Source organism: Nycticebus coucang, chromosome 9 (assembly GCF_027406575.1).
Source record: "Nycticebus coucang isolate mNycCou1 chromosome 9, mNycCou1.pri, whole genome shotgun sequence".
NCBI classification, from domain to species: domain Eukaryota; kingdom Metazoa; phylum Chordata; class Mammalia; order Primates; family Lorisidae; genus Nycticebus; species Nycticebus coucang.
Window position 1 is genome coordinate 43,968,542 of NC_069788.1, and position 19,862 is coordinate 43,988,403.

The 19,862-nt window shown below is 38.6% G+C and overlaps 1 protein-coding gene across 9 annotated transcripts in view; it reads left to right on the forward strand.

The window, feature by feature from the left end:
- The window catches only part of FKBP5 (FKBP prolyl isomerase 5), a 118,325-nt gene that overhangs the window by 45,726 nt on the left and 52,737 nt on the right, over window positions 1–19,862 (forward strand). For 3 of the 9 annotated variants that reach the window (XM_053603717.1, XM_053603718.1, XM_053603722.1), the window contains exon 2: window positions 5,627–5,752. In XM_053603717.1, the coding sequence (XP_053459692.1) occupies window positions 5,648–5,752 (105 nt within the window). In that variant the 5' untranslated portion in view covers window positions 5,627–5,647. Of the gene's footprint in view, window positions 1–2,548; window positions 2,664–5,623; window positions 5,753–7,647; window positions 7,787–19,862 lie in introns of those variants that run through there. The other 6 variants (XM_053603725.1, XM_053603720.1, XM_053603724.1 and 3 more) reach the window with 4 other exon arrangements.

Genomic DNA, 19,862 nt, shown 5'->3' on the forward strand with positions numbered 1-19,862 from the left:
TCAGATTTGTTCAGGTTTTGGAATAGTTGCATATACATGAGATACAGGATCTTGGGGATGGGATCCAATTCTAAACATGAAATTCATTTACATATTAAAATGTCCAAAGTCTGTCTAATAAGGCTTTAGAAGCAGAGGACAGACACATTATAGGAAAAGAAGTAACAAAAAATTCCTGGAGTTCCCCAAAGACTTGCCTTCGGCAATTAAGGGCCAGGATGTCAAGGGCCCTGCAGGATCTAAAGAAAGAAGACAAATATCTCAACCATATCCTTGTGATATATCTGAAATTGAAGAATAAAGATGATTCTTATGTCTTCCAGAGAAAAACAGATGAGAGCCCCTGGGTACATTCTGGAGGGAAATAAACCTACCTAGCCTAACTAACACAAACACAGCTGCTGCTTTTCCTAGTTAATTCCCCTGGCCCAAGCCTGCTCTTTTCTTATGCTGACCCCAGGCCTAGAGCTTCTCTAGGGAGGAACTGTTCTTACAGTCAGTGTTTGGAAGGCAATTTGTTCTTTCTGTCCTTCAGTCTGATCTCATCTGCTTTCTAGTTTCCAGGAATTCCCCCCAGAGTTCTAGTTTAATGATACTCTACACCTTTTTTTGTTTTCCAGCTTAAGTTTTACAAATTTTAAAAACCTTTTCTTGTCATCTCAGAGTCATCTTAGAGAAAGTTGGTGACTTAGTGCTGTCTTTTCACTTTTTTGAGGCCAAGTAGGGTAAAATCATATTAGAGGGGAAAAAATACTATATTCAGGTTCTTTCTTTATTGTGTAAGATTAACATTTGAATAGAATTATTTCTTTTAGGTTTTTTTAAAATATTAATATAACCCTTGGCTTCTTGTTTATTCAAAACCAGCAATTCAACTAAACAGAGTTTGAGCAAATTTGGTCTATTAGCTTTGCTTTCTTCAGTAATTATTTGTACTGAGAAGTAAAGTGAGTTTACCAAAGAATTGTCTTCTTTCTAAAAACTCTTCTGTTAGACAGCATAATCTGATGCACAATATCTATATTCTAACAAAGAGAACAACAGCATAATAATATATATGGAGAATCAGTGGGTAAGGCTTTAAAATGACTTCTCATTTGGGGAGATCTGATTTAGTTATGTTAACTTAAGTTTTTAGTATACTGTTAATGAAATATTAAGCATATTCTTATTTTTCAGTTACATCTCAGGTGTTTGCTGATTAGCACTTTGGAGAGTGCATGCTTATCTGGCATGTCTATAATAGAACAAACTGTGTGTTCCCTTTCTGATGCACTAGGTAGCAATTTTCCACCTTTGTACGGTTCAGCACAATAAGCTTTATCATAGATTAATATCCATAGCTACATAGTGATTTTAAATCCAGGGCGGAGGAAAGAAGAAAAGTCTATTTCATGAAAACAAAGAAACTTTCTCAGTGTGTTCTGAAGGTTATTAGGAATTGTCTGTTCATGTAACACTTGATCAAAGAAAAAAAGGTTTTTTTATTTGCTTACAAAAACCTATACTCCTAATGGCTAAACTGGAATTACAGGGAAATATTTGGAAAATTCAATTCATTTCTTTATTTCTCCAGACTTATCTATGTTTTTGACAGCTCAGAAAAGTTTATTTCCTTGTTTTCATCTTTGTGTACTTCTCTTCAAAAGAACTCCGTATTATTTGACAAGAGCCATTCTCTGAAATTACTTGTGTCCTTTGAAGTGTTGGAACAAAAAATGAAGACCAAATTCTTTTATCAACTGAGACTTATAAAGCTAGCAGATAAACTTATACAAGTTCCTTATTCATTTGAATTTAAGCAAGGTGTTGTTTCCAAAGCTGTAAGACCAAAAAAAAAATGTTTTTTTATTGATAATATTTTCATTTAAAAATTTAGCTGAATTCCAAATCATGAGTATTCAAAAGAAAGCCTGGTCTTCGGATATATTGTGGTTATATTTGTTCAATGCTTTGTTTTTAATTTTTTGTGACATTTGCACCTATGTGCAAATCACTCTCTCGGTGATTTGAAAGCAAGTGGTAGACATCGTAATACCTCTGACTACTTCATCAGCAGTAGCCTAAGAACAAGGTTATTATTCTACATAAAACCACAGTACTGACCACTCCAGATCTAACATTATAAATACAATAAAATAAACTAGTATACAGCCTGTTTTTCCAAATTTTTATAATTCTCCCAAAAATGTCCTTTTATAAGTTTTTGTTCCCCTAATTCAGAATCCAGCCAAGAATTACTGATTACACTTGGTTATTTTATTTCTGCAGTCTTCTTTACTCCAGAAAAGGTCTTCTGTCAGTTTTTCTCCCCACCCTTCTTTTATTTTTTTCTGTCCTTTATAACATTAACATTTTTCATAAGTCTAGGTCAGTTGTGTATAAAATGTTCTACAATTTTATTGTCTTTTCTTCTTGATTAGTTTTTGGTTAAATGTTTTGAAGAAATACCACATTAGTGATGTATACTTCCTACTACATCTCACCAGGAGACACAGTAATATAAGTCTGTTTCATTATTTTATTTATTTATTTATTTTTGAGACAGAGCCTCAAGCTGTCGCCCTGGGTAGAGTGCCATGGCATCACAGCTCACAGCAACCTCCAACTCCTGGACTTAAGCGATTCTTTTGCCTCAGCCTCTCAAGTAGCTGGGACTACAGGTACCTGCCACAACGACTGGCTATTTTTTTGGTTGTAGTTGTCATTGTTGTTTGGCTGGTCTTGGCTGGATTCGAACCCACCAGCTCAGGTGTATGTGGCTGGCATCTTAGCTGCTTGAGCCATAAGTGCCGAGCCCATTTCATTATTGTTGATGCAGAGTTTGGTTGTGTTGTAGAAAGCTTGTTGAGGTGATTATCAGTTAGATCATTTCATTGGAAAGGTATTTTTTCCCTTTTTAATAGTACTTTGAAACCGTGTGGCTGTCCTTTTTCAGTAACTTTACATCTAGTGTTTTTCATTTGCTCAACACTTTAAACCAGAATTTACCCAAGGGTCTATTGATGGATATCAGTATATGTGTGAAGTCTTAGCAAATTTGTGTGTGTGTGCATGTGTTTTCCAAGGGATATAGTCCATGGCCCCCAACATATTTGGAAGATCTTTTCCGTCTGTTGTTGAGGTGCCTTCTACAAGTTTCTGTGCATCAGAGACATGTGTTATAAGCACTAGGTTTCAACCTTGTTCATCTAATTTTTCTGATTATCTTGCCCATCATGTAGAAGTAGGTACTTAATTTTTGTTGTTTGTTTAGGAACAATTTGTTCTGGCCTTTTACTTATCCTGAGCCAAACATTTAGGTCTTTTATATTTGGTATAAACTGTACTGGATACTAAAGCAAAGGGGCTTAAACCCTGGTTGTTGGTGTTCTCTTTGAAGATTTTTGGGCACAGCAGTTCGATTTGTGTCTTTGTTGACACTGAAGTCAACAGTGGTCCTTTGGAAATGAGTTAAAACACCAGGATGTATGTTTTAGTTGTCAAAATATTCATTGTGTCAGTAAGACATTTTTCATGAGTACAAAATAGCTATTTTTGACTGTGTAGACAAGAGGGCCCAGGAGATAAGCCTTAAGTTAGTTATTAGCCTAATGTGGAATAGCCATTAGTACTAAGAGGTTAAGTCTTAGTCTTCCCTGCCCAATCAGAGAGCAATGTGAAATTAATCATGGCAGTGGCTAGGTGTGTTTTGTTTAGCCTGTTAATTAGCCTATTTGCTACATTGGTTTGCTTTACATGTAAAAGTGTCAGGTGATAGACAATAACAATAAGAGCTAATATTTGAATAGTATACTTTTAAAATATACATTATACCATTTAATCCAGGAGGTCACCCATGAAAGTAGTTATTTTTATTCTAATTACACAGGCAAGGAACAAAGTCTTAGAAAAGTTAAAGCAGGCTGCCAACATTAAATAGCTTGTAAGGAGCAGAGGAAGAACCCCCAAATTCTATTATAAATCTCTTGCACTTTCTGTCTTACCATTTTAAAAGGTAGAAGCATTCTAGTGAATCTAAATATGAACAAAGCATGGCCCTGGCTCTGAAGAATCTTTTAAATTTAATAAGCATAGGCATGTCTTCTTATAAATATGTTATAGACAACAAATTTAAGGAAGTATCTAAAAGGACAAAATGACCTCCACATAATAGGGTCAAGGTTGGTATGATGGAAATGGCATTTGAAGCGGAAAATGTGTAAGGATAAAGAGAGAGAGTATCCAAAATCCTGGATATGGGAAAGCACGAGACTTGTTACAGGAGTGGAATTGGTCTGGTGTGGCTAGACCATGAGCTTCATGAAAGAAAGTAAAAGAAAATTGGGGAAGCTAGAACTGAAAGACAGGTTAGGGCCAGATTATGCAGGGCCTTCAATGTCATAGGGAAAGCAGGAGATGAAAAATGTGGCCCTGGCGTCGCCCGTAGCTCAGTGAATAAGGGCGTTGGCCACATACACCAAGGCTGACAGGTTTGAACCCAGCCCAGGCCAGCTAAAATCAACAATGACAACTGCAACATAAAAATAGCTGGGCATTGTGGTGGGTGCCTGTAGTGCCAGCTACCTGGGAGGCTGAGGCAAGAGAATCACTTAAGCCCAAGAGTTGGAGGTTGCTGTGAGCTGTGACGCCACAGTACTCTACCAACATAGTGAGGCTCTGTCTCAAAAAAAATGTGGCCCTGCAGGAGACCTAGTAATGGTGATAAATACTTACATTTTTATATTTATTTATTTAGACAGTGTCTCACTTTGTCACCCTGGGTAGAGTGTCATGGCGTCACAGCTCACAGCAACCTCAAACTCCTGGTCTTAAGTAATTCTCTTGCCTCAGCCTCCCAAATGGCTGGGACTACACATGCCCGCTACAGCACCTGGTTATTTTTTTGGTTGTAGTTGTCACTGTTGTTTAGCAGGCCCAGGCTATGTTCAAACCCACTGTTTAGCAGACCTGGGCTGAGTTTGAACCTACCAGCCCCAGTGCATGTGGCTGGCACCCTAATCACTGAACTACAGGCGCCAAGCAGTATACGTGCATTTTTAGTTATGAATCTCCACTAATCTTTTAACATATGTTATCTTGTTAATGTTTCACTTTAACGCTATGAACAGTGTACTATATCTATTTTACAGGTGAGCAACTCAAGCTCAGTGAGGTTAAATAAATAGCTAATATCAAAAGCTTGGATCTAGGACTTAGACTCAGGTTTGTGAGCTTCTAAAGCCTGTTCTGTTTACTACTGTGATAGATTGTCACTTCTTTTATCAGATGCCTAAGAAGTTCTTAGTTCTCTCAAGAACACGGCTATAAGAAAAGGATGTTTTCAAAGTTCTGAAAGGAGCACTTCTCACTGTTCTATTCATGTTAAGGAATATAATCACCACCAAATCTGACTTGTACTATGTACCATTTTCTAATTTGGGACCAGAACTAGATGACAAATTAAACAATTGGATGATGTTTTATTTCCATACTTGATGACATCTTGACATGCTTATGGCAAATGCTTTTGTTTTCATTTGGTCCTAAGTTTATCTTAGGTTAGGTAAACCTCAATGCCTAGGGGCATTTAAGATGCATAAAAAAGTGATATTTTTCCTAGCTAAAACTTGTTTCTTCTCAGCAGGTTTTCTACTTATAAAAGACAATGACTACTGATGAAGGTGCCGAGAACAATGGAGAAAGCCCAGCAGCCACTGTTGCTGAACAGGGAGAGGATATTACCTCCAAAAAAGACAGAGGAGTATTAAAGGTGAGGCTACAAAATTGAGTGACCTACAGGGAAATCTGCTAATCTGCTATCTGGAAAGATTGTTTATAAAACCTTTTTTTTTAAGGGGAGCTAGGGATGGATGATATTTATTGAGGCTCACTAAGTGCTAAACACTATAGATTCTCAGTTCATAACACTGAGATTTTTATTTTTATTTATTTTGTTTGCTATTACTATTTTCTAAGAGACAGGGTCTCACTCTGTCACCCAGGCTGGAGTGCAGTGGAGAGATCATAGCTCACTGCAGCCTTGAACTCTTGGGCTCAAGTGGTACTCCTGCCTCAGTCTCCTCAACTGGGACTACAGATACATGCATGCTACACCCAGCTTTTTTTTTTTTTTTGTAGAGACAGAGTCTCACTTTACTGCCCTCGGTAGAGTGCCATGGCGTCACATGGCTCACAGCAACCTCCAGCTCTTGGGCTTACGTGATTCTCTTGCCTCAGCCTCCCGAGCAGCTGGGACTACAGGCGCCCGCCACAATGCCCAGCTATTTTTTGGTCGCAGTTTGGCCGGGGCTGGGTTTGAACCCGCCACCCTCGGTATATGGGGCCGGCGCCCTACTCACTGAGCCACAGGCGCCGCCCTTTTTTTTTTTTTTTTTTTTTTTTGTAGAAATGGGGTTCTCCCTATGTTGCCCAGGCTGGTCTTGAACTTCCGGCCTCAAGCAGTCCTCTCACTTCAGTTTCCCAAAGTGTTGGGATTGTAGCTATGAGCTGCTGCACCCGAATGGCCTATTATTATTATCTTTTTTAGAAACAGTATCTCACTGTTTCCCAGGCTGGCTCAAGCAATAGCCACCTCAGTTTTCTGAGTAGCTGAGACTCTTATTTTTAATTTCAGATTATAAATGGTGAAATTGAGGCCAGGCTAGGTAAATTAACTTGCCCAATTTCATATATCTTAGTAAATGCAGATCCTGGGGTTCAAGTCCTACTTATGACTGATTCTGAAGGGCTATGTCTCCTTATTCTCAGAGTATACAAATGGGTTACTATAGTAATGTATCATTTTAGTATACTAAAAGTAGTTAATGACAATTTTAAATACTTTTTTAAAGGGGAAAAAAGCTAACTTACAAAGTTGAAAATGATTTAGTTTTACATACAAATAGTATTCCAATTAGCAGTAAAGATATTTTTTTGAGGTCTTACCAGTGAATATGTCTTACTTTTGAATTAGCTTTCCTACTTGTTATGTAGTGTGCACGTTTTGGTTGTTAAACACACTGCATGTGCAATGGTAGTCCTATAAAACTATGATGGAGCCAAAAACTTCCTCTCACCTGGTAATATTGTATAGCTGCTGTACCGTGGTCGTGCAGTGTGTTACTGGAGTGCTGTGACAACACAAGTGTAACCAAACCTGCTGAGCTGCCCGTCATGTGCAGTTGTGTATAGGACATAGTAACTTGATAAATGACTGTGCTACTGGTTTGTGTATTTACTATACTGTTTATCTTTGTTTTAGAGTATATATCTTCTACTTATAAAAAATAAGTAACTATAAAACAGCCTCAGACAGGCTCTTCAGGAAGTATTCCAGAAGAAGCTATAGGAGATGCCAGCTCTGTGCATGTCATTGTCCCTGAAGGTCTCCGAGTGGGACAGGATATGAAGGTGGAAAACAGTGATATTGATGTTCAAAATATTGCTTATGTGATAGACCCTGTGTAAACATAGGTTATTGTGTGTGTTTGTATTTTAATTTTTAACAAAAAAGCTTAAAAAGTAAAACAACTTTCTGAGTTCTGGTGGACTGCAGGGCCTTGGAGTGGGCACCAGTGGCTATGTGAAGTTTGCTGATCTGAGAAGGCACACTTTGGTTCAATGGATGATGGCAGTTGAGCAGATACCAAAAAAGGATTGCTACAGCATTCTGGGGGCAGATCCATCTGCAAATGTGTCAGACCTGAAACGAAAGTATCAAAAATTCATATTAATGACTCCAGGCACATGAAAAACATCCAAGACTTTATTATTAAGAGGAAGCAAGCACATGAAGAAAGGCACGGTGAGTCTGGGGAGATAAGACTCCAGGCATCTCTGGCTGGTGGGATCTGCCTATAATCATCCCTTTGAGGATACAGGGAGTCAGCAAGGGACTTCTGGACCCCAAGAGGAGGACAAAAACAGTGGAAAACTGGCAAGTGGTTGTGTGTGTCCGATCAACCTAATCCCGCCGGCAGCCGTAAGTACAAGCAGCAGTGAGACTGCAAACCGGAAAGGCCTTACCTGTGAACTGTTTTGGTGTTTTTGGACTTGCCACTCAGTTGAACTGCCTTGGGGAGAGTTTGAGCAGGAATGCGGAGAACTTTGGGCATTGTCTAGGGCCCCAGACTGAGCCACTGAGCCAGACGGAGTTAATAGTTTTCGGCTGTGGGCCGCAGGGAGCCATTGTGAGAGAACTGCCCCGGCAAGCTCCGCCCTCAGGGTCGCAGAGCAAGGATCAGGCGGGAGCTAGTAACCTAGTGACTGAGCAGCATAAAGGTGGGGACTGAGCTGCCTTACAGCCTTAACCCTCAGGAGCAGAGTAAGACTGGGTTTGGCACACTGGAGCCTCGGGCTGTTCCCTTGGGTAGAGTGCTGTGGCATCACAGTTCATACCAACCTCAAACTCCTGGGCTTGGCACCACCCAGTCCTCCATAATAGCTGCGCCACAACCCCCTACCCGCGACCCATGCCCGCTGGGCCTCCGCATGCCCTGACCAGGAACTGCGGGAGCTGCGGAACCCTGTGTCTTCCCTCCTGAACCCTCCCTGCCTCCACACCAGCCCACTCGTCTGGCCAGGGACTCTGGTAGCTATGTGTCCTCCGGAGCCCTCCCTGCCTCTGCACAGAGCCCTTCTCCTAGCCAGAGACTGCTGGAGCCTTGGGCTCTCTATGCCAAAGTCACTGGGCACCAGACACTCCCAGAACCATGCGCACCACCTCCCGCCCTGTTGCTGGATCCGGGTGTGTCATACTCCAGAGCTGCTTCCACAACCAGCACTCCCTGGCTGAGGCAGCCCCAGAGGAACTACACAGGGCCACTCCCTACAAAGATCCAGCAACAATAGAGTGATCCCGCTGGAATCTAATCTTGGAGAAACACCTCCCCAACTCTGAGGACAGCCAGAGGCAACAGTGAAAAACAATCATGACGTGAAATCAACAGAAAAACCCTGGCAATATGAATAATCAGAGTAGATCAACTCCTCCAAGGATCAGTGGGGCAGACACAGCACAAGATCCCATGCACAAACAAATAGCTGAGATGTCAGAAATCGAATTCAGAATTTGGATAGCAAATAAGATCGAATTAGAATTCCAAGCAGTAACCCAAAAGATATCTCAAGAATTCAACGAATTCAAAGACCAAATGACCAAAGATTTTGGCACATTGAGATGAGAAGTTGCAGCCCTCAAAGATCTGATAAACACAGTAGAATCCCTCAGTAACAGAATGGAGCAAGCAGAAAGGATTTCTGACATTGAAGACAAAGCTTTCGAATGCTCCCAAACTGTCAAAGACGAAGAGAAATGAAGGGCAAAAACAGATCACTCTCTCAGAGACCTCTGGGCTAATTCGTCTTATAGGGAGCCCCAAAAGTGAGGAAGTGGCTTCACAAGACACAGAGTCTCTTCTCCATGAGATTATGAAGGAGAACTTTTCCAGGCATGCCAAGAGATTCTGAATTTCAGATAGCTGACAGTTTCAGAACTCCAGCATGACTCAATCCAAATAAGACATCCCCCAAACACATCATAATCAATTTCACTAAAGTTAATATGAAGGAGAAAATTCTGAAAGCACCCAGACGAAAGAAAACCATCACCTACAAGGGCAAGAATATTAGAATAACTGCAGATCTCTCTGCTGAAACCTTTCAAGCTAGAAGAGGATGGTCATCAACTTTTAATCTCCTAAAACAAAATAACTTTCAACCCAGGATCCTGTACCCAGCTAAACTGAGCTTCATTTATGACAGAGAAATTAAATACTTTAATAACATTCACATGTTGAAGAAATTTGCCATAACTAAACCAGCTCTCCAGGATATTCTCAGACCTATCCTCCATAAAGACCAGCGTAATCCTCCACCACAAAAGTAAACCCACCCAGAAAATTTTGATCAATTCCAACTTCCACAGTCGCAAAAGGATTAAAAATGTCTACCGGACTCTCGAAAGGCTTATCAACATTCTCAATTAATGTGAATGGTTTAAATTGTCCTCTAAAGGAGGCACAAGTTGGCTGACTAGATACAAAAACTCAAGCCAGATGTCTGCTGCATACAAGAATCGCATCTTACATTAAAAGACAAATTTAGATTCAAGGTGAAGGGATGGTCATCTATACTCCAGGCAAATGGAAAGCAGAAAAAAGCAGGCGTTGCAATCCTATTCACAGACACAATAGGCTTTAAACCAACCGAAATAAGGAAGGACAAGGATGGACACTTCATATTTGTTAAAGGTAATACTCAATATGATAATATTTCAATTATTAATATTTATGCACCCAACCAGAATGCATCTCAACTCATAAGAGAAACTTTTTTTTCTTTTCTTTTTTTTTTTTTTATTGTTAAATCATAGGAGAGAAACTCTTAACAGACATGAGCAACTTGATTTCCTCCAGTTCCATAGTAGTTAGAGATTTTAACACCCCTTTAGCAGTGCTGGATAGATCCTCCAAAAAGAAGCTAACCAAAGAACTTTTAGATTTAAACTTAACCATTCAACGTCTGGACTTAACAGACATCTACAGAACATTTCATCCCAACAAAACTGAATACACATTCTTCTCATCAGCCCATGGAACATACTCCAAAATCCACCACATTCTAGGCCACAAATCTAACCTCAGGAAATTTTAAAAAATAGAAATTATTCCTTGAATCTTCTCAGACCATCATGGAATAAAAGTTGAACTCAATAACAGGAACCCACATACCCATACAAAAACATGGAAGCTAAACAACTTTATGCTGAAGGATAGATGGGTTATAGACGAGATTAAGAAAGAAATCACCAAATTTTTGGAACAAAACAATCAAGACACAAATTACCAGAACCTCTGGGATACTGCAAAGGCAGTCCTAAGAGGGAAATTTATAGCACTGCAAGCCTTCCTCAAGAAAATGGAAAGAAAGGAAGTTAATAACTTACTGGGACATCTCAATCAACTGGAGAAGGAAGAACATTCCAACCCCAAACCCAGCAGAAGAAAATAAATAACCAAAATCAGAGCAGAATTAAATGAAATTGAAAACAAAAGAATTATAGATCAATAAATCCAAAAGTTGGTTTTTTTTGAAAAGATCAATAAAATAGATAAACCTTTGGCCAACCTAACCAGGAAAAAAAGAGTAAAATCTCTAATCTCATCAATCAGAAATGGTAATGATGAAATAACAACAGACCCCTCAGAAATTCAAAAAATCCTTAATGAATACTACAGGAAACTCTACTCTCAGAAATATGAAAATCTGAAAGAAATCAACCAATACCTGGAAGTATGCCATCTACCAAGACTTAGCCAGAATGAAGTGGAAATGTTGAACAGGCCTATATCAAGTTCTGAAATAGCATCAACTATACAAAATCTCCGTAAAAAGAGAAGCCCAGGACCAGATGGCTTTACGTCAGAATTCTACCAAACATTTAAAGAAGAACTAGTACCTATGTTACTAAATCTCTTCCAAAATATAGAAAAAGAAGGAATATTACCCAACACATTCTACGAAGCAAACATCACCTTGATCCCCAAACCAGGGAAAGACCCAACAAGAAAAGAAAATTATAGACCAATATCACTAATGAATATTGTTGCAAAAATACTCAATAAGATCCTAACAAACAGAATCCAACAACACATCAAAAAAATTATACACCACGACCAAGTGGGATTTATCCCAGGGTCTCAAGGCTGGTTCAATATACGTAGATCTATAAATGTAATTCAGCACATAAACAAACTAAAAAATAAGGACCAATTGAAATGATTCTTTCAATTGATGCAGAAAAAGCTTTTGATAATATCCAGCATCCCTTCATGATCAGAACACTTAAGAAAATTGGTATAGAAGGGACATTTCTTAAACTAATAGAGGCCATCTACAGCAAACCCACAGCCAATATCATATTGAATGGAGTTAAATTGAAATCATTTCCACTTAGATCAGGAACCAGGCAAGGTTGCCCATTGTCTCCATTGCTCTTTAACATTGTCATGGAAGTTTTAGCCATTGCAATTAGGGAAGAAAAGGCGATCAAGGGTATCCACATAGGGTCAGAAGAGATCAAACTTTCACTCTTCGCAGATGATATAATCGTATATCTGGAAAACACTAGGGACTCTACTACAAAACTTTTAGAAGTGATCAAGGAATACAGCAATGTCTCAGGCTACAAAATCAATACCCATAAATCTGTAGCCTTTATACATACCAACAATAACCAAGCTGAAAAAACAGTCAAGGACTCTATTCCTTTCACAGTAGTGCCAAAGAAGATGAAATATTTGGAAGTATACCTAACAAAGGAAGTGAAAGATCTCTACAAAAAGAACTATGAAACTTTAAGAAAAGAAATAGCTGAAGATGTTAACAAATGGAAAAACATACCATGCTCAGGGCTGGGAAGAATCAACATTGTTAAAATATCTATACTACCCAAAGCAATATATAATTTTAATGCAATTCCTATTAAAGCTCCATTGTCATATTTTAAAGATCTTGAAAAAATAATACTTCAATTTAGATGGAATCAGAAAAAACCTCGAAAAGCCAAAACATTACTCAGCAATAAAAACACAGCAGGAGGAATCACGCTACCAGACCTGAGACTGTATTATAAATCGATAGTGATCAAAACAGCATGGTATTGGCACAAAATCAGAGAAGTAGATGTCGGGAATAGAATAGAGAACCAAGAGATGAATCCAGCTACTTACCGTTATTTGATCTTTGACAAGCCAATTAAAAACATTCAGTGGGGAAAAGATTCCCTATTTAACAAATGGTGCTGGGTGAACTGGCTGGCAACCTGTAGAAGATTGAAAATGGACCCACACCTTTCACCATTAACTAAGATAGACTCTCACTGGATAAAAGATTTAAACTTAAGACATGAAACTATAAAAATACTTGAAGAAAGTGCAGGGAAAACTCTGGAAGGAATCAGCCTGGGTGAATATTTCATGAGGAGGACTCCCCAGGCAATTGAAGCAGTATCAAAAATACACTACTGGGACCTGATCAAACTAAAAAGCTTCTGCACAGCCAAGAACATAGTAAGTAAAGCAAGCAGACAGCCCTCAGAATGGGAGAAAATATTTCCAAGTTATACCTCCGATAAAGGTTTAATAACCAGAATCCACAGAGAACTCAAACATATTAGCAAGAAAAGAACACGTGATCCCATCTCAGGGTGGGCAAGGGACTTGAAGAGAAACTTCTCTAAAGAAGACAGATGCACGATCTACAAACACATGAAAAAAAGCTCATCATCCTTAATCATCAGAGAAATGCAAATCAAAACTACTTTGAGATATCACCTAACCCCAATAAGAGTAGCCCACATAACAAAATCCCAAAACCAGAGATGTTGGTGTGGATGTGGAGAAAAGGCCACACTTCTACACTGCTGGTGGGAATGCACACTAATACGTTCTTTTTGGAAGGATGTTTGGAGAATACTTAGAGATCAAAAATAGACCTGCCATTTGATCCTATAATTCCTTTACTAGTTTATACCCAGAAGACCAAAAATCACAATATAACAAAGACATCTGTACCAGAATGTTTATTGCAGCCCAATTCATAATTGCTAAGTCATGGAAGAAGCCCAAGTGCCCATTGACCCACAAATGGACTAGCAAATTGTGGTACATGTATACCATGGAATATTATGCAGCCTTAAAGAAAGATGGAGACTTTACCTCTTTCATATTTACATGGATGGAGCTGGAACATATTCTTCTCAGCAGAGTATCTCAGGAATGGAAGAAAAAGTATCCAATGTACTCAGCCCTACTATGAAGCTAAATTATAGCTTTCACGTGAAGGCTATAACCCAACTATAGCACAAGACTATGGGGAAAGGGCCAAGGAAGGGGAAAGGAGGGGGGAGGTTAGGGTGGAGGGAGGGCAATGGGTGGGGCCACACCTAAGGTGCATCTTAGAATGGGTACAGGCGAAACTCACTAAAGGCAGAATACAAATGTACATACAGTAACTAAGAAAATGCCGTGAAGGCTACGTTGAACAGTTTGATGAGAATATTTCAGATTGTATATGAAACCAGCACATTGTACCCCTTGATTGCACTAATGTATGTAGCTATGATTTAACAATAAAAAAAATGAAAAAAATTTTTACATTAATGTATCATCCAGATAAATAAAGTACAAATGTACCAGCAGGAACAGTGGAGAAATGTATACAGAAGTTCATTGAAATCAATCAGGCATGGAAATTTTAGAGAATGAAAAGACAAAAAAAGAGTATGACCTGCAGTGGCATGAAGATAATTTAAGAAATTTAAGACCAGTAGATGTTCAAATATATCTTGAAGAAATGTCTTAGAATGAAGATCATTCTTTTTCACTGAGTTGCTGGTGTGGTGGAAAATTCAGTGTTTCCAAGGATGAAGCAGAAGTTAATTTCTTGTGATACATGTTCACTAATTATAGAAGTCATTCATTACAACTAAAATCCTTCACTACTTGGAATCATTTAACTTTGTATTTAGACATGATGAGGAGAGGCCATTGAGCTTTGTCCATTCAAGGAAATGGATTTTTTGGTTAGCTATATTACTTGCAAAGAAAATATAAGACTGTCAGGCATACCACATCAATTTAATAGAAAATCAGTTATATGTACTTATAATTTATATTTACAAGTTGCCACAGAAAAGACTTAAATTATAAATTGTATTTAGTGAAAATTTCCATCCAAGATTTTTTTTTTTTTTGAGACAGAGTCTCAAGCTGTCACCCTGGGTAGAGTGCTGTCCTGTCATAGCTCACAGCAACCTCCAACTCTTGGGGTCAAGCGATCTTCTTGCCTCAGTTTTTTGTTTGTTTTCTACTTTTAGTAGAGACAGGATCTCGCTTTTGCTCAGGCTGGGATCCAAGAACCTGGTTATTTCATTTTCTCTTTGATACAAAATAAGAATTTCCTTTTTCATAATATGAACGTGTCTTCTCTTTTATCAGGTAGCAATATTATATTTCTTCATAGTTACTAAGTTTCCTGTCTAACAGATAATGTTTCTAGATGCTAAAGTTTAAATATGTTATACACCTGTCTCAAATTCTAGGGTCAATAGAATTAAATCAGAATCTTTTGTGAATAATGTCAGGCCAATCCTCCCACAATGAAGAAGGCTTGATTAGATATTGGTGAAGTTATTTGAAAGTTAACTAAGTAGAAAGAAAGATAGCTTTGGAGTCAGAAGACTTGACTCTAGGCTTAGCCCTATATTTTCAAAGTTCATGCATACTGTCATTTCCAACTTTATGGTATATTATAAAATTTTATAGTATATTATTGACTATAGCAGACTGTACATGGCATATTTCTTAAAGACTTATTCTATGTGTTCAATATTCTGCATCCAGTATAAGTCAGAACTCATTTAAAGAACTTCAAGGGGGCTAGATGCAGTGGCTAACGGCTGTAATCCTAGCACTCTGGTAGGCCGAGACGGATGGATCCCCTGAGTTCAGGAGTTCAAGACCAGTCTTAGCAAGAGCAGGACCCTGTCTCTACTTAAAATAGAAAACTAGGTGGGTGTTGTGATGGGCGTCTATAGTCCCAGCTACTCTGGAGGCTGAGGCGAGATCGCTTGAGCCCAAGATTTCAAGTTTGCTGTGAGCTGTGCCACCGTGGCACTCTACCCAGGGTGACAGAATGAGACACTGTCTCAAAAAGAAAAACAAACAAACCTTGAGGAATTTTTTTTTATGGGATCACTGAAACATTTTTACTTCAAATAAGTGGGCTAAACATAAAACTTAGCAGCTTTTGGGCGGCGCCTGTGGCTCAGTCGGTAGGGCGCCGGCCCCATATACCGAGGGTGGCGGGTTCAAACCCGGCCCCGGCCAAACTGCAACCAAAAAATAGCCGGGCGTTGTGGCGGGCGCCTGTAGTCCCAGCTACTTGGGAGGCTGAGGCAAGAGAATCGCTTAAGCCCAGGAGTTGGAGGTTGCTGTGAGCTGTGTGAGGCCACGGCACTCTACCGAGGGCCATAAAGTGAGACTCTGTCTCTACAAAAAAAAAAAAACTTAGCAGCTTTTAAGCCTAACTCTTGGGTACTGTCAGATTGGATTTATAAATAAGAATACTTTATTCTGAATTATAAGTATAGCTGAAGTATGAGGCATACTGTAGAAGAGTGGATTCTTTTCATTATACCTATAAAACCAAAAATTCAAAAGTAGTTACCAGGTTCCCTCCCCAAATATTTTAAACTACTAGCTTGCAGAGTGTGTTGCTTATTTTTTATATTTAACAATTAAAAATAACTAAAAATAAATAGCAAATAGTTTCTCGGTAAATACATGGTTTCAGTGGCAGCAATAAATTCACTTGAACATGAGATAATAATGAAGTTAAGAGAATAAATTTTTGCTAATCATCAGAAAATCTGTGCCTGGGCCAGGCGCAGTGGTTCACACCCATAATCTTGGCACTCTGAGTGGCCGAGGCAGGTGGATTGTTTGAGTTCACAGGTTCCGGACCAGCTTGAACAAAAGTGAGACCCCAGTTTCTACTAAAAATAGAAAAACCAAGGCAAGAGGGCCACTTGAGCCCAACAGTTGGAGGGTACTGTGAGCTATGATGCCATGGCACTCTACCCAGGGCAACAGCTTGAGACTATCTCAAAAAAAAAAAAAAAAAGAAAGAAAGAAAAGAAAAGAAAGTTTGTGCCCATTAGGGCTACCACATAAAAATCCAAAATCACTCAGAGGCCAAATCTGTGAAATAAAAATGTGGTTCAAGGCAATTCATGAGGCTGGGCATGGGGGCCCGTAACTATAATCCTAGCACTCTGGGAGGCCAAGGCAGGTGGATTGCCTGAGCTCATGAGTTCGAGACTACCCTGTTTCCTCGAAAATAAGACAGTGTCTTAGGGGGCGGGGGTTGGGAAGATGGAAAAAAAAAAAAAAAAAGACAGTGTCTTATTTTAAGGTGTGCTACCAAAGATGCGCTAGGTCTTATTTTCAGGGGACGTCTTATCTTTCCTGTAAGTAGGTCTTATTTTCGGGAAAACATAGTAGCTTGAGCTAGAGCAAGACCTCATCTCTAAAAACATGGCTAGGTGCCTGTAGTCCCATCTACTTGGGAGGCTGAGGCAACAGAATCATTTAAGCCAGTGGTTCTCAACCTTTCTAATGCCATGATGTATTTTCATTGTTACAAAGGGGTCGCAACCCACAGGTTGAGAACCGCTGGGCCAAGAATTTGAGGTTGCTGTGAGCTGTGATGCAACAGCACTCTACCAAGGGTGACAAAGTGAGACTCAGTCTCAAAAAAAAAAAAAAAGATAATTTATAAAAGTAATGTTATTTCATCATTATTATTCCCTTTTTCTATTCATCCCTTTTCTCTATCAGATATGTAAACATTTTGTCCTTATTTGTCGGTTAAGAATAAAATTATATGCATCAAAATAAGATTTTAGAAAATAAACTGATATTATATATGTATTTAAACTCTAACGTTCAGAACATTCAAATATTGTACAAGAAATTATGTGTTTACTGTGTGAATATGCATAATAAAAAATAAAAAGTAAAACAATGAATTAAAAATTTTTAAAATAGAAAAAACTTACAGAATAAGGATATAAAGAAAATATTTCTGTACAGCTGTGCAATGTGTATTTGTGTTTTAAGCTAAGTGTTATTTAAAAAGAGTCAAAAGTTTAAAAAAATTAAAAAGTTTATCTAGTAAGGAAATTATAATAAGCTATGGTTAATTTATTATTAAAGAAAGAAAATTTTAAAAATAAATTTTAAACTGTAGAGGGTAAAGTTTAGAGTAGTGTACAGTAACGTCCTAGGCCTTCATATTCTTCGTTCACTGACTGACCCAGAACAACTTCCAGTCCTGCAAGCCCCATTTACGGTGAGTGCCTTATACAAAGGTTGTACCATTTTTTCTTTTATACTGTATATTTGATGATATTTGCACAATGGCAAAATCACCTAATCTAAATGTATCTTCTAAACAGAATGTATCTCTGTCCTTAAGCAATACATGATTGTATTATGTACATTTTACTCTGTAATTAATCATTTTCTCATGTATTTTTAAAATTTGTATCTCACAGTGGTGTAAAATATAAATAAAATGTGGATTTTTTGTTGTTGTTGAGACCGAGTCTCACTCTGTTGCCCTAGAACTCCCAGGCTAGAGGGCCATGGCATCACCCTAGCTCACAACCTCAAACTCCTGGGCTCAAGTGATCCTCCTACCTCACCTTCTCCAGCAGCTGGGACTGCAGACATCCACAATAACACCTGGCTAATTTTTCTATTTTAAGTAGAGTCAGGGTCTCCTTCTTGCTCAGACTGGTCTCAGACTCCTGAGTTCAAGCAATGCACCCACCTTGGCCTCCCAGAATGCTAGGATTATAGGTGTGAGCCACTGCCCTTGGTGATTCTTTTATCTTAGAAGTAAATAAATTGAAGCTGAGAGAGGTTAAGTGGCGTTAGTCACATTAAATAGTTATTTCTTCTGTGCTACTTTACACATAAAAGTTTTGTATAATTTTGTTTTACTTTTCCTGAAAAGATTATCTTATATATTCTAAATATTACCACTTTCCAGAGTTTTAATATCTTGTGCCAGTAGAGCAGAAATAGAATTTTTAAGTTTGTCTTATCTTATAAAAAATATTGCTTATGTGAAAGCCATTCTTCTTTGCCTAGATCTCTTCTGAATGTATATGTTTTGCTGTTTGCTTGCTATGTGCCAAGCCAAATTTTAGAGACTTGCATCTATAGAATAAGGATTTTATGCTATAGATTTATATCACCATATCTTCTTTCTGAAGTCTTCTCCACCATATAATTATCCCAAAGCAGAGCTAGTAGAGATGCTGCAAGCTGTCTTCATCATCTCCCTGCCTGTACTTAGACTTTCTCTTTGATCTTTTCAGAGTGCCCATTTCTAGTAAACACAGTCCTCAACATGCCTGAGACCCTGCTTTACTTTAGGGAGTATATCTGACAACAGGATTTTTAGGTTTTTAAGAAATGTTTGAGATTGGAAGCCCTTTAAATCATACCACGTAGGACCTCAGATTTCACTATGAGGGATTTTGATTAAGATTAGATAGGTCTATGGGCGGCGCCTGTGGCTCAAAGGAGTAGGGCCCCAGCCCCATATGCTGGAGGTGGTGTGCTCAAACCCAGCCTTGGCCAAAAACTGCAAAAAAAAAAGATTAAATAGGTCTAGTAACTATGATCTAGAGTAATTTAACTTCTCTGTGATTAAATTTCCTATATATAAATTTGGAATAATAATAATACCACCACTCTAATGGAGTTACCAGGACACTTAGCCTATTCTATACTAATCTCTCCTATTAACTATAATACATTTTAAAATGAACGAACCTAGGCAGGTCTGGAAAGTTAGTAATATAGGAAGGTAAAATTTAGTTTGACATTTTTTTAATGAATGGAGCCTAGTATAATACTTAAGGCAACTCCAGATTTAGACACAGGTTCATCTTTGTGGAGGAAGCCTGAACTGATAAGCACAGTATCACTTGCTGATGGGAATGAGTCTTTATCTCCCTGGTAGCCATTCATCCTGTGTGCCCAATTATTTGTTCTGGAGGAAACATAGGAGGCTAACAGTTAGCCATAGGCTCCCACGTACCACATGGAGTTCATGAAAATGAGCATTTATGCAATACCTTGTGATTTTTTTTTTAGATTAATTTTTTAAAACTTTTTTTTCTTTTGAAATCCTGAAAGGGCAATAATGACTATTTCTTTTATTTTCAATAGTTGGGGGCTTGGCACCCGTAGGTCAGTGGTCAGGGTGCCGGCCACGTACACCAGGGCTGGCAGGTTCAA